We start from the raw sequence: 12,056 nt of genomic DNA on the forward strand, positions 1-12,056 counted from the left end.
ATGGGGTTCCTTTTGGGGATGATGAAAGCATTCTGGAACTTGATAATGGTGATAGATGCACAATTCTGTGAACACAGCTTTCCCCTGCCATCTGAACGTAGAGTGTTCCTATGAAACTTTTCCGAAGCTAAAACATCTTAAAGCAAAGAAGCAATTACTGTTAATTAATTAATTATTTTTTTAAGTTTTCTTTATTTCAGTAATTTTCACACCCCACGTGGGGCTTGAACTCACGACCCTGAGGTCAAGAGTCACAGGCATGCTCTTCTGACTGAGCCAGCCAGGCGCCCCCTACTGTTAATGTGTGCAGGAAAACTGTTGAGTGCTCCCAGATCCAAATAATCACCTCTCTGAGGCTTTTCTGATCCCTTAGGACACATCTTGCTAACAGAAGCACAAAATAAATTGAGATAAAGCACAGATGATCACAGACACAATTCGAAGCTCAGGTGGCTTGATGCTGAGATGCCGAGCGTGGTTCCGGGTAAAGGAGCTTGGTGGTGCCACTTTTGCTGCACCGGTGCATGCTGCCCTGCTTGTTGTGGAACAAATGTGGCACGCTCTTTTTTTGCTTTTCTTTATAAAAGTGAAAACCCTCTTCAGATTTCTTTTGGTTAGCAAAAACAGGTACCAATGTAGGGTTTTCATAAAAGTGAAGTGGCAAAACGTGAACTTTTGAAAAGCAGGGGATGCTTGTACTAAAAGTCAGTGAACAGGGGCGCCCGGGTGGCTCAGTCGGTTCAGCCTCCGACTTCTGCTCAGGTCATGATCTCGCAGTTCCTGAGTGGGAGCCCCACGTCGGGCTCTGTGCTGACAGCTCAGAGCCTGGAGCCTGCTTCGGATTCTGTGTCTCCCTCTCTCTCTGCCCCTCCCCTGCTCATGCTCTGTCTCTCTCTGTCTCAAACATTTTTTAAAAGTATGAATTTAGGAGCACGTGGGTGGCTCAGTCAGTTGAGCATCCAACTCTTGATTTCAGCTCAGGTCATGGGTCATGGGATCGAACCCCATGTTGGGTTCTGTGCTGAAAAGTGGAATCTGTTAAAAATTCTCTCTCTATGCTCCCCTGTGCTGCTTGCTCTAAAATTAAAAAAAAGAATTAAATAATAAATAAAAGGATGAGTTTAATATTTGGATGCTCTTGCAATAAGACTGTGGTAGGGTCCCCTCCCTAAAAAAAAAAAAAAAAAGAAAAAACTCAAGGCAAACTGGATATACGCATACGTGACATCCTTCACGACCTTGTAACATGAAACCACTTAATCAGACTGCACGTTTGTGTGTTACCATATATGGGAAACAAAAAGTAAAAAATATATAAAAAACCAAGCCACGTGGTGTTCGGGGCTCACTTCTTTGGGTATGAACTCAACGAAGTTGTGCCAGCAGGAATAAAGTTGCTTCCTGGAAAGAAAAGCCTGATGTCACGACTCTCTGTGCAAGAATCCTGCTACAAGACAATTACAAAAGTATGCAGACTTCTGTAAAGAAGAGCTGAAAATAATTGGTTCTTTTTGAATGTTTTTATTTGTTTTTGAGACAGAGCATGAGCAGGGGAGGGGCAGAGAGAGAGGGAGACACAGAATCCGAAGCAGGCTCCAGGCTCTAAGCAGTCAGCACAGAGCCCAACACGGGGCTCAAACTCATGGACTGTGAGATCATGACCTGAGCTGAAGTCGGATGCTTAACCAACTGAGCCACCCAGGCGCCCCTGAAAATGATTGTTTTAAACTCAACCAAAAGTAGAGATATTTCTAATATTTGGAACCAAAAGAATTACAAGTATAGTGGTGGTGAATTTTCGCATTTCTTAAGTCTATGTTCCTGTGTCTGAATATAAGGATACTTGTGTGTACATAAAAGTGTATGTATCCGTGAATTAAGGTATGTGATCATTTACTTATTCTCCAAGTAACAGGTGGTGGGAGGCAGGGGCTGGAGCATGAGCAGGATGCAAAAGAATCTAGGAAACCATAGCTGCCTCTATGATCTTATGGTATACATGAGTCTCTACAGGGCTGGTTATCTACAGTTGTATGTAATGTAATTCAACTATGCCACAACTACCTACACACTTGGGAATACTCCAGATGTTAGTTTCTTAGTTGGCTAATTCTCAGTAGGAAACTGGGGATGCAAGCCCTCACAGACCCTACAATTTAGACATACTGCTCCCAGCTGCCTCTGACCAGAGTCCCGTAGTCCTTAGTTACTGTAAAAGAAACCTGTAAAAATGCCTCAGGAAATAATAGAAAGTTGCCGCCCCAAGTCTGTGGGATGCTGTTCTGCCTGAGATAACAAACACAGTGTGTCATGTTCCCAAGGGAATTTTTTTTTTTTTTTTTAGCTTAGCGATAGTTACAGAATGTAGAACCTTTGCCTTTGTACTCTAGAGATGACCTCACCAATGCAATCTGCCCGGAGCGTTTTGCAGTTCCAGGCCCCTAGAAGCAGAACGACCAGGCCCCTGAGGCAGAACGACCACCTCACTACCATCGCACCGAAACCAGACGGAGACGCCAGAAGGGATAAGATGATCAAGAAAGGAAATGTCATAGATGACCTAATCCCTAATCAATCAGCATGATCCAAGGCCCTGGGATCCTTACCCTGAATTTTCACCCTTTTAAAACCCTGCTTGTAAAGCACGGTGGAGTTTGGGACTTTTGAGCATTCGCTCCCGCTTCTGGGTGGCGCCACAGCAATAAATAGCCTTTCTTCGACTGCGGAAGCTCCGTGTCGGTTGTTATTGGCTTGCCGCCCATCGAGCGGACGAAATGTCTGGTTTGGTTACAAAGGTTGCACTGGATGTCCTTTAAGATTGCTTCCAGCTCTAAATTCCACAACGCGGGGATTTCACCCGACGCATGCAGCCAGATTAATTCGGGTCAGGAGTAAAGTAGATAAATTAAGTCGTCCAACCAACATACATTTATTACAGTTACGGATTATGTTTATCTATGTAAATAATAAACTATTTTGGTGAACTCCCGCCTGTAAACGCCAACTTCCTCGGTTCAGCGATTTTTTTCGAAGCTTCCCGGAGACCGGAGGCCGCAGATCACGTGCCAGTCAGCGCCGGGGGTTGCTATGGAACCCAACACGGTCCAAATCGGAAGTGGTCCTTGAAAATGACTTTCCCAGGAAACTTATATTGGAAAAAGAATACCATTCTAATCCGCCTGTTCTTAAAATCAAGCCCTAAGTAGAGACACAAACGTTCACTCCCAGCACAGCAAACCCTGCCTCTCCTCCTGAGGGGAGAACTTCTCCTCCTGCAGCGGCAGCAGGGAGCGGAACCAAAACGCGGAGGGCACGGGTTCCCCTGGGAGCTTTTCTGCGCGGCGAACCAGACCCCACCCCCGCGGGGTTGCCGTGGAGACGGAGCCAGCGGTGTGGATGCAGAGAGGCGCTAAGGCTGGGCCTTTTCTGTCCGTCTGGGGAAGAGGCTCACCGAACCAACTCCCAAGATGGTTAGTGGCTCTGAACAATGAGGGAGGAGAACTTTGAGTGGATCCTAGACCTGGAGATCGGAGGTTCTCAACGCACTTTGGGTTAAGTCTAGGAGTGTCAGCGGAGGATGATCTCCCTGCCCTACCCACGTTCTCACGGGAGACGAGGATGCGACTGTAAACACCTCGATGCTTTCTTCCCTCCCGCTTCTCCACTTCACGTCTAGGCTGCGCGTGGGATGGAAAGCAGACCAAGGGAAGACTGAGATGAGAGAAGCTGCGCCAAAGCATCTCCTACCCCGCTCTAATGAATTGATAAAGAAGATAACATGTAGTAGCTGTTGGGTTCAGCCCAAGTACAGGGTGATGGCCCTTTTAGTAAAATAGTTGTTACAAAGAGTTTGAATGGGCTTCCCTGGGGTTGGTTGTTAAGGACTTGACATGCAAATCCTGGAGCTGTTACTCTGAGTTTAAATCTGACCATCGGAATTGGATCATACAGCTGTCTTTGTTGCTTCTTTCACAGATGCTTTCAAGGGCCAAGCCTGCTGTAGGCGGGGACCTACCGCACGCTGACAAGAGAAAGAAGAAAGGTAGGAAGATTCCAAAACTAGAGGAGCTACTTTCACAAAGAGATTTCACTGGAGCTATTACCCTATTGGAGGTAATGTCCCTATTGGAGGTAATGTCCTAAGAAGATTGCTTCTTAGGAGGTGAATACCAGAATATGGATGAATGCTTGGGTGAACGCTGGTTGCATTCCAACGTTGTGCTGTTGGAACAGGTGGATGCTTTTTTGGGGGGGGGGCTTCCTATAAATCGAGTCTGGCACAGGTTCCAGATTCCGTGTTAATGATAAACCTGATTAAAGATGAACTAACAAGATCGGCTTACTTCTTGAGGGACGCTTTTAATTATGTCTAGTCCCACTGATGGTGAATTCAGCTAAAACTCTGGAGGGACATTGGATACAGTATCAGTTCACACATTGTTTATCCCAACCCCTGACCAATTTATGATTTGTTCCTCCTCTTATATCTTATAAAATTTGAATCATTTGAATAATACTATGGTGCTTCATGCTTGTTGCCTAGAATACCCTATCTTCAGAAAATATTTCAAATCTTTATGGCAGTACTTCTCAGCTTCTAATATGCGTCAGAATCACTTAGGGTACTTATTAAAACATACATTCCTCGACTCCTGCCTTAGGGGTTATGGTTCTTTCTTTTTTTTTTTTAATGTTTATTTACTTATTTTTGAGAGAGAGCAGAGGAGGAGCGGGGGTGGGGGGGGGGGAGACAGAGAATCCCAAGCAGGCACCATGCTCCACACAGAGCCCATCGTGGGGCTCCATCTTATGAACCGTGAGGTCATGAGCTGAATCAAGAGTCGGATGCTTCACCGATTAAGCCACCCAGGCACCCCAGGGCTTCTGATTCTTTACAATATGGTGCTGTTCAGGAACCTGCATTTTTGTCACGTAGCCCAAGTGCTTCTGACGTAGATGATCCAAGGACACTACACCTTGAGAAACTGCTTTGTGGGAATCACATGTTGTAGGAGAATGAAGGAGCACACCAAACAGTGAAGAGTTGAAGAGTTTTGACGGCATAGCCCAGTTGTGTTTTGCCAGTCATTTCTCCGAATTACTACTCCAGCTATCTTACTTATAATCTATCAACAATGATTGTTTTAGTGAGCTTTATGTATTTCTCAATCTTCCACGTGTGGTTCTATGTTTCTTACTAGCTCTGATATTGAGCATGTTGTTTGACTTTTTTGGTGTCAGCTTTCTCATCATTAAAGTGGGGAAGTTGACTTGGAAGGACCTTCTAGCTCTGTAAGTCAGTGGACTAAGTGGTAGGTATATGTCTAATTTTTGTCGGTCTCTATTTCTCTTCTCTCTTTTTAGACAACAACCACATTTCCCTTACTGTGTAATCTTGCACTACTTTCAGGTTGTCAGGGAGACTCTGCTCTGTGCTTACATTCTTAGGTGGCCTGTCAAGTGCCATGAGGTATGGGAATGGGAACTGCCATGGTTTGCGGTGAGGAAGTCTCATGAGCTTTCCTTTGGCTCCCGGTAATTCCTGGGGCAAATTCAGGAAGACTTCAAATAAGAATGTCTTCAGACTTAAGGCACTGTACTCAAATCCACAGCATTTTGCGAAAAGAAGATTTCTAACGTATGGAATTAACTATAGGAGTAAGTTCTTACCCAGACCAGAAAGTATCATTGGATGTCTTCATCTTGTCACAGTCAAGGCACCCAATATTCTGTAGCAGTGATCTGCAGATATGTGTCGGCTCCCTATTTAGTTTTTTTTATCCATGTTTTTGGTTTATCAGCGTGTAGAATGGAAAACTCTCACCTAACCATAGGAGTTCAGATTCCTCCTTCAAAAGCCTCATTCATTTCCTCGAAAACAGGACTTTGTTGCCTGGGGAATTCACATATATTTTCTCACAATGGACAGAAATGAAGCCAGGCTTCTGAATATCCTTAATTCTCACAGGTCATGGTAAACCTGTTCAAGGGTTACAGAACGATTTACTGATTCGTTCTCAGCAGAAGGTCATAACCTATCAAAGATATATGTGTGCACTAATGGGATAGGCTTGAAGTGTGAGTTTGAATGCATAGAGCACGGAGGGTGAGAACACAGGCGTTGGAGTCAGTGGGCTGTGACAGTCCCTGCTGCTACCTTCTCTGGCTCTGGTAGCCTTGAGTTCATTGCTTAATCTCTAACTTTCAGTTATTTGGCGTTAGATACTTCATGTAATTCTTGTGTTCCTTAATATGTCCCAGACATATTGGGATTCTGCTTGGGATTCTCTGTCTCCCTCTCTCTCTGCCCTTCCCTTGCATGTGCTCTCTCTCTCTCACTCCCCAAAATAAATAAATAAATAAATAAACAAACAAACAAACAAACAAACATTTTAAAAAAAGAAAAAGAAAAATGAACGTGAAATATTTGAAATTATGCATTTCTTTCAACTGGAAATATTAAGTGAACGAGAAATTTTCATCTTGTGAATATCTAAGAAATAATCTATCTGTGTTATAGTTTTCTTGGATAATATAGAAGTCAAACATTAAAATTCGTTTAATTCCTAACCTTGAAAAGAATTGGGAAGATCATGTGGCTATATATGTTGTTTCAGTATAGCCTGTTTCAGTTGCTATGTAACAATAATTGTTCCAGCCTTTTGATGATGCCTCACAAAATAAATAAAATTTAGATTCTGATAGCTATTACATCATTTAAGAAATATACAGATACATTCTCTGTGACAATTAGAAGGTAATTGTGCTGAGTTCCTTAGGTATATAGACTTAATTAAATGTTATTGTCTTGCTTCTGTTACTTTCAATTTCCTATTGTTCATCCGTAGCTTAACATAGCAGTTTTTTTAAACAGAGGGTTTATTCAAAGCTTTTCATGTTTCTTGTTTGTTTGTTCTGTTTTTCTGTTTTTTTTTAAATGAAATTTTAACCTGAAGTTCAAACGGCATGTTGGGGAACAAGAAGAGGACACTAATTTGTGGATTGGATACTGTGCTTTTCACCTGGGTGACTACAAGAGAGCTTTGGAGGTTAGTAAAAAAAAAAAAAAAAAAGGTATGGAGCGCCTGGGTGGCTCAGTCAGTTGGGCATTGACTCCTGATTTCAGCTCAGGTCATGATCTCACGGTTGGTGAGTTCAAGCCCCATATCGGGCTCTGCACTGTCAGTGCAGATTCTCTCTCTGTCCCTCTCTCTGCCCCTCCCCTGCTCATGCTCTCTCTCTCTCTCTCAAAATAAATAAATAAAACTTAAAACAATTTTTAAAAATTGTAACAGAAGGGTTTTGAAAAAGTTATTAAGCTCTGTAGTACAATAGTTCATGCTCTTAGTAAAATCCAAACAATACAGAAGGGAACAAAAGAAAAAGAAAAAAGTCATCCTATCTCCCTTTCCCAATTCTATTTCTTTGTTAACAGAGGCAACTATTGGCTTTTGTTTGATGTATTGCTTCATAAATCTTTTATATGTGTTCAAGCGTATATACTTATATACATATATATATACACACACATATATATCTTGTTTGCTCTTTGATTTTGCATATATACTAGTGAGATTCTTCAAATCTCACTTAGTATTTCTTAAGGAAAGCTTCAGGAGAAGAAAAAACCCTTTTGATAAAATTTCCATGATGCTTTCCTCAAAAGTTCATTTTTATTTTTCTTGGTCCATTTTAGATAGGAAAGATTATATTACCTTTATATTTCTGCAAGTGCAGTTTTGAAAGTTGTTTTTCTTTGTCATTGTAAACAGTACCTACCTAAAATTTTTTTTTTTTAACGTTTATTTATTTTTGAGACAGAGAGAGACAGAGCATGCACAGGGGAGGGTCAGAGAGAGGGAGACACAGAATCCGAAACAGGCTCCAGGCTCTGAGCTGTCAGCACAGAGCCTGACGTGGGGCTCGAACTCACGGACCGCGAGATCATGACCTGAGCCGAAGTCGGCCGCTTAACCGACTGAGCCACCCAGGCGCCCCTAAACAGTACTATCTAATGAGCAATCTATAGGATTATGAATCTAGATAAAATTTTAGATGCCATTAGTCAAACAGTTTTTAAATCATAAATGAAATTGTTTAAATACTTACCACATATTCTTACCCCCAAAATGTAATCTAAGGTTATTTTAAAACCTGCATAACCAGAATGAAAGTGTCCAAGGTCAGGTAATGAGGTAAGATGATGAACAAAAACAACAGGGGCGCCTGGGTGGCTCATTCAGTTGAGCAGAGGACTCCATTTTGGCTCAGGTCATGATGTCACGTTTCATGAGTTCAAGCCCCACATCAGGCTCTGCATTGACGGAGCCTGCTTGGTATTCTGCTTCCCTCTTTCTTTGTCCCTCCCCTGCTCGCACATGCTCTCTCTGTCAAAATAAATAAATAAACTTTAAAACAACAAAAACTGGGGTGCCTGGGTGGCTCCGTTGGTTAAGTGTCTTACTTCGGCTCAGCTCATGATCTCACAGTTTGTGAATTTGAGCCTCATATTAGGCTCAGTGCTGACACAGCTCAGAGCCTGGAGCTTGCTTCAGATTCTGTGTCTCCCTCTCTCTATGCCCCTCTTCCACTCACAGTCTGTCTCTCTCAAAAATAAACATTAAAAACAGCAACAACAACAAAATCAATTAGGGCAAAGGGAAGATATGAAAAAGACAATAGAGGCTGATGGTATTTTTGAAAGGTATAGGGAAAAGATGGGGCGCCTGGGTGGCTCAGTCGGTTAAGCGTCCGACTTCAGCTCAGGTCACGATCTCGCGGTCCGCGAGTTCGAGCCCCGCGTCGGGCTCTGGGCTGACGGCTCAGAGTTCATGCTGTGTTCATGACACGTTCATGCTGTGTCTCTCTCTGTCTCAAAAATAAATAAACGTTAAAAAAAAAAAAAAGGTATAGGGAAAAGAGAGTAGCCCATATGTAGTAAGAAAAAGAAAAAAAGGAATCTGGTAAAGACTGGTAAATAGGGTATATGGAAAATGTGGTTGACAACGTAAATCTCAGAAGGTGCACTTGGCAGGAAAAAAATACCTTTTTCAAATATAAAGCCAGGGGGCACCTGGGTGTCTCAGTCGATTAAGCATCTGACTCTTGATTTCAGCTCAGGTCATGATGTCAGGCTTGTGAGATCAAGCACTGTGTCAGGCTCTGCCCTGAGCTAACAGCTCAGAGCCTGCTTTAGATTCTCTCTCTCTCTCTGTTCCTCCCCTGTTTGAGCTTGCATGTGTGCATGCTCTCTCTCTCTCTCAAAATCAATAAATAAATGTCAAAAAAAATAAAATAAAATAAAATGTAAAGCCAAATGGGGCCACCTGGCTGGCTCAGTCAGTAGAGCATAGGACTCTTGGATCTCAGGGTTGTGAGTTCGAGCCCCGTGTTAGGCGGGGAGTCTACTTAAAAATATAGGGGTGCCTGGGTGGCGCAGTCGGTTAAGCGTCCGACTTCAGCCAGGTCACGATCTCGCGGTCCGTGAGTTCGAGCCCCGCGTCAGGCTCTGGGCTGATGGCTCGGAGCCTGGAGCCTGTTTCCGATTCTGTGTCTCCCTCTCTCTCTGCCCCTCCCCCGTTCATGCTCTGTCTCTCTCTGTCCCAAAAATAAATAAAAAATGTTGAAAAAAAAAATTAAAAAAAAAAAAAATAATAATAAGGGGCGCCTGGGTGGCTCAGTCGGCTAAGCGTCCGACTTTGGCTCAGGTCACGATCTCACTGTCCGTGGGTTCGAGCCCCACGTCGGGCTCTGTGCTGACGGCTCAGAGCCTGGAGCCTGTTTCAGATTCTGTGTCTCCCTCTCTCTGACCCTCCCCCGTTCATGCTCTGTCTTTCTCTGTCTCAAAAATAAATAAATGTTAAAAAAAAAAATTAAAAATATAATAATAAAATAAACTCTTAAAAGAAATAGAATGTAAAGCCAAATAAACTAACCCAGAAAACAATTAGAACGAAACAATATTTATAGTATATTAAGATTATCAGATTTTAAGTTAACCAAACCTATATATTTCTTATAAGGTAGCTTTTATGTTTAAAGTTTATTTATTTATTTTGAGAGAGAGAGAGAGAGAGAGAGAGAGAGAGAGAGAGACAAGTGGGGAGAGAGGGGGAAACAGAGAATCCCAAGCAGGCTCCACCCTCTCAGCCCAGAGCCCAACTCAGGGCTTGAACTCACGAACCATGGGCTCATGTCCTGAGCTGAAATCAAGAATTGGACCCTTAACCAACTGAGCCACCCATGTACCCATTTTTTTTTAAGTTAGCAAAAATAAAATATTTTAGTTACTTTAAATTTTGCAGTTTGTTAGCTCATGGATCAGTGTTAACACGGGGGAAAAACCAGTTTAAGATTGTGTGCACAACAGCCCACGTGGGTAGGATTGAGCTATAGCTTCAGTATGTAACCTTGAAGGTACAGAACAGTTGAGAAGCATATAGGATTCCCTAAATGTGAAGTTGCCCAGTCTCAGTAAGAAATCCTATTCCTTACAAAAGAATGGCTCATCGATTGCTTTACGGCTGAAATGAGATCCCTGCTTAATGTATATTTCAGGAATATGAAAGTGCAACAAAAGAGGAAAACTGCAATCCTGAAGTCTGGGTGAACCTAGCCTGTACCTACTTTTTTCTTGGAATGTATAAACAAGCTGAAGCAGCTGGATTTAAAGGTAAAATGGCCCCTTTTAATATCTAGTATTCATCACTAATGGTAAGAGTTATTTTGGAGATTTTAAAACTTATTTAATTCCTTTTTCTTTTTCTTTTTTTTAATTTATTTTGAGAGAGCGAGCATGTGCTTGTGAGCGGGGGAGGGGTAGAGAGAGAGGGAAAGAGAGAATCCCAAGCAGGCTCTGCACTATCATCGCAGAGGCAAACACGGGGCTCAAACTCATGAACCGTGAGACCATGACCTGAGCAGAAATCAAGAGTCAGACGCTTAATGGATTGGGCCACCCACGAGCCCCAATTCATTTTTTACTGAGGAAAAACCAAGTACCATGATCAAACTAAAAACTAACTAACTAAAATAAAAAAATAAATAATAATTAAGAAAAAGAAAACTAAAAAATAGCTTTATTCTTCAAAGAATATTGAACCTTAGCAATTTTACTTTTAAAGAGAGAGTTAATCTCCGTGGTGCTTCCTCTCCCCCACCTCCCCAGAGGCTGAAAAAAAAGGATGAGAGAAGCAAAGAGCAAGTTATCTTTCTTAAGCCCCACTATGGTAGGATGTTCATGTTATTGTAGGAATTGGTGTAGTTGTTTAAGCCCTTATGGATGTGGGTTTTATAGCTATTTTCCCTGTTTCTCAATGAGAAGCCAAGTAATTTCCGCTTAAAGAATCCAGACTTATTTTCATTTGCTTGACCTGTCCTGACAGCCGTCTAACAAGAACTGGGCATCAACTTGCAAATAAGAATTGGGCAAAGAGAATCAGGGGTGGAAAGATGAAGAATAATGACAGTATGAATCAAATTAAATTGAGTGTTTTATTATTTTATGTTTGAGAAAGAGAGCGTGAGCGGGGAAGGGGCAGAGAGCGGGGAGGACAGAGGATCTGAAGCAGGCTCTGCGCTGAGAGCAGAGAGCCTGATGTGGGGCTCGAACTCACGAACCGTGAGATCATGACCTGAGCGGAAGTCGGATGCTCAACCGACTGAGCCACCCAGGTGCCCTGAATCAAATTAAATTCAAAGAAATGTAGAGAAAGGGGGGAAAGGAACATTTGTTATGAAATTTGTTAGGGAAGAATAACAAATTCCCAGGGTAGAATTCTTAGAGAATTAACTGATATATACATATTTAGGAGCAATTCCAGCTCAAATTCATGGACACTGTGGAACTTGAAGCCTTTCTTGATTTGTACCCAAACTGTTTCCCGTGTACTAATGTAGTTTTTCTTAATTTTGTTATAGGGCCTTTAAGTCACTTATTTTATCTCATGTTTCTAGATTTTATCTGTGAGAACAGTATTAGACACATAGAAAGTGATCAAGGTAGCTATCCTTCTTTCTGTATAAATTTTTTTTTTTTTAACGTTTATTTATTTTGA

The 12,056-nt window shown here is 42.2% G+C and overlaps 1 protein-coding gene across 5 annotated transcripts in view; it reads left to right on the forward strand.

The window, feature by feature from the left end:
* The first annotated feature begins 2,428 nt into the window (after positions 1-2,428).
* Positions 2,429-12,056, forward strand: part of TTC26 (tetratricopeptide repeat domain 26) — a 48,344-nt gene continuing 38,716 nt past the window's right edge. For 2 of the 5 annotated variants that reach the window (XR_006213105.1, XM_042973331.1), the window contains exons 1-4: positions 3,488-3,812; positions 3,976-4,113; positions 6,957-7,049; positions 10,558-10,672. Coding sequence is in view for 2 of the 5 variants with exons in the window: in XM_042973331.1 (XP_042829265.1) it covers positions 3,639-3,812; positions 3,976-4,113; positions 6,957-7,049; positions 10,558-10,672 (520 nt within the window). In the remaining 3 variants the exon portion in view is untranslated. The other 3 variants (XM_007082632.2, XR_006213110.1, XM_042973345.1) reach the window with 3 other exon arrangements.

Source organism: Panthera tigris, chromosome A2, assembly GCF_018350195.1.
Source record: "Panthera tigris isolate Pti1 chromosome A2, P.tigris_Pti1_mat1.1, whole genome shotgun sequence".
Taxonomy (NCBI): Eukaryota; Metazoa; Chordata; class Mammalia; order Carnivora; family Felidae; genus Panthera; species Panthera tigris.